At 35.1% G+C, this 2,945-nt stretch overlaps 1 protein-coding gene across 3 annotated transcripts in view; it reads right to left on the bottom strand.

Annotated features, from left to right (window-relative positions):
* LOC106685793 (serine/arginine-rich splicing factor 1B) overlaps positions 1 to 2,945 on the bottom strand; it is a 32,671-nt gene that overhangs the window by 11,583 nt on the left and 18,143 nt on the right. For all 3 annotated transcript variants that reach the window (XM_014428710.3, XM_014428711.3, XM_067052360.1), the window contains one exon: positions 1,883 to 2,055. In XM_014428710.3, the coding sequence (XP_014284196.1) occupies positions 1,883 to 2,055 (173 nt within the window). The remainder of the gene's footprint in view (positions 1 to 1,882; positions 2,056 to 2,945) is intronic.

The raw sequence follows: 2,945 nt of genomic DNA, 5'->3' as shown, positions 1-2,945 counted from the left end.
GGGCCTCTACCTCTCTAGTGCTCGCTTCTATGAGATCTTGCGCTATTTCCACAAACGAGCGCTCTCTCGGAAATCCTTCCTTCTTCCCTAGCTCCTTTGCCAACTGTATCTTTAGCACCAGGGATAAGAATTGCATCCGGCCTTGTACCTGAATTGTTTCCATCATTTCACTCAGTTTATCTTGAATTCTGTTAAAGCGAACCAGGAGTTCCGCGGCATATTGTCCACTAAATTGTTTCGGTTTCTTTGTCTCTCGGATCATCATAAATATGTCTTCCTCTGGGGCCCACCGTCCTCCTCCAAACGCCTTCTTTAATCTTTCCTTGATAACTCTCCAAGGGGTCTCTTCATCAGCCTGAATTTGATTTAGGATGCTCCTCTTGACTCTGTAGACGACCACTGCTTTTAAAGCCTCCGCATCTTCACTATTGAGTAGACTTTCGATAGACTTTGCTTCAATTCAGCTTATTAGTCGGTCACCCCTTTAATGAAGTGGCTCAATTCTCCTGTTTCCCCAGTAAATCGTTCGAGGTCAGAAACGGCCTTCCTCAAGTCTAGGGCAGTTGCTGTGCGTACTTTTACCCACTCAAGTGTTGTGGCGTGGGCTCCCACTAGAGACATTTCCGGTAGTGGGGCAACCTCCGGGGGTGGAGGAGTCACCTCCATGGGTGGTGGGTTTTGAACCCCATTTTGGTATAAAGCTTCCAAGTTCAAGACTGCTTGTCTAATGATATCGTTGCCCTTACCAGCCATTATTTTTTAAAAAATGAGAGAATAGAAAAAAAATATTGAAAGCTGAGAAAACTACAATAAAAAAAATCTTCTTTAAAGTAAATATTATTCCAGTATTTAATGTCCCGGGTTTTAGCACCAGTTAAGTATTGGCGGAAGCAAAATGTCAAAAAAGAGAAGAAGGAATAAAATACTAGCTTTATTGTGTTCGCTACATCTCTTATTAACCCTCGATCAGCTGATCCCCTCAGTCAGCTGACATCAAAATAACAGCTGACTCAGACCATATATATATATATATATAGTCATAGCACAAAGAGAAAGAAACTTTTGGGGCACCCAGGGTGCCCCAAAAGTTTCTTTCTCTTTGTGCTATGACTGGCCTTATCTGGCTCTATTCGTGTAAACATCTAGGCTTATCTATTAGCCGTCTATGTCATCAGTTTCAGTTGTCCCAGAATGACAAAGAAGTGATAAAAAAGAAAGTTTTTTGGTACCAGAAGTACCAAATTGTAGTATGAGTCAATAAAAGAAATTATAGTGACTTTTAAATTATTATAAGGAAATAAGAATTATATTTCAGAAGAATATATATTGTTACAGTTTACTTTTTTTAAGTGTAAGTTTAACCTTTCAAATCAATCTTTTCTTTTTTAAGTAATATCTAAAAATGTAAATTGAAATAAACTCCTTTTCACCCTATGAACTGGTTTTTATGTTTATTACAGCATTTTAAGGAAGGGAGAACATTTATTCAGATCTATTGAAAATAAATTAATAAAAGTCAGATAAAGAGTGAATGCTGACTTATTTGCTCAGAAAGACTGTTTAAAACTTGACTTAAATCTACAAAATGGAAACAATGCACTTTATGCTCTAAAATAAATTAGATAGAGTGGAGCTAGGAAAAAGATTGAAGTGAAAAAATGCTTTCTATAAAACACTGTAGTAAAGCATGGAAATGGAATTTATTTACTTAATACAGCTAAAATTGAAATCACTGAAAATGACTATCCATTTACACAGTTTAATTATTACTGTATCACTTTAACTTACAGGAGTGAATAACTTTTTATTTATTGTTTAAATAAAATTTTTAAAAATAAATAAATAAAATATATGGAAAAACATATTGAAATTTTATACTTACTTCATGAGATCTGAAACGGGAATCATCCAACTTTTTAAATGCATACTTCATATCATCATACCGTAGAAATTCAACTACTCCAGTACCATCTTTAAAAACATCGGCAAAACACACATCCCCAGCTTCACGCATATGATCCTTTAAGTCTTGCCAACTGCCAGAAGGTGGAAGACCTACAAACAATTATTTCACATTATTAATATTACTATTAATAAAACATCGCATTTTAACTACATTAAGACTAGATAGAAGTGTAAAGAAAATATCTTTTTACTCTATGAGAATGAAAAAACAATATTTTATTTGAAGTATGTATCAAAGTACAAATGGAGGGTGGCAGTAGCGCGCCTGTCTGCCAACCCAAAGGTTGCGGCCCTATCTGGGATTTTTTCAAGCATATAATTATACAATACTCACTCATAGCCTCCCCCTGGGCATTTATGAGGCCCGTCAGCCAATGGGTGGCACTTACAAAAATAGGCATGGCAGTGACAAACCCATCCTATGAAAACCTCGTCATGAAACATGCGATGTATTTCCATCCAGTACATCGCGTGAGGCCTTGGATCTCTACGGTCTGTCGTACCAATAATAATAATAACAATCAAATTACAAATGAATATATGAAGTATGTATCACTTACTACCAATTTTTTCCATCTCTCTGACAATTTTGTGTATGCCACACCAAAAAAACTTCCACTTTTAACCACCCTCCATGCCAGGGAGAGGAGAATAAATCATACACATATTTAACAAGCTGACCGAAACTGAATTACTGGAAGGTTGGCATTGATACTAAACAATACATTTAATAACTGAAATCGACAAACAAATATTTAATGGAAAAATGAAGAAAAAAATCAAAACAAACAAAAATAACTGAGTTCCTAAGTAAAAAAACCGTGCCCGTGTAGACATATTTCCGTGACAACGTATACTCTATGCTAATATTACATAAATATAAATTAAAATCAATCCAATGTTATATATTTGAAATAATAAACCAGTTCACATATTGAATTCAGATATTTATTTTTGCTTGGTTATACATTAATTAATTT

This window comes from Halyomorpha halys, unplaced genomic scaffold (assembly GCF_000696795.3).
Source record: "Halyomorpha halys isolate HHAL.00 unplaced genomic scaffold, Hhal_1.1 Scaffold744.1, whole genome shotgun sequence".
In the NCBI taxonomy this organism is placed as follows: Eukaryota; Metazoa; Arthropoda; class Insecta; order Hemiptera; family Pentatomidae; genus Halyomorpha; species Halyomorpha halys.
Note: the sequence above shows the minus strand (reverse complement) of the source record. Positions and strands in the feature narration are given on the sequence as shown.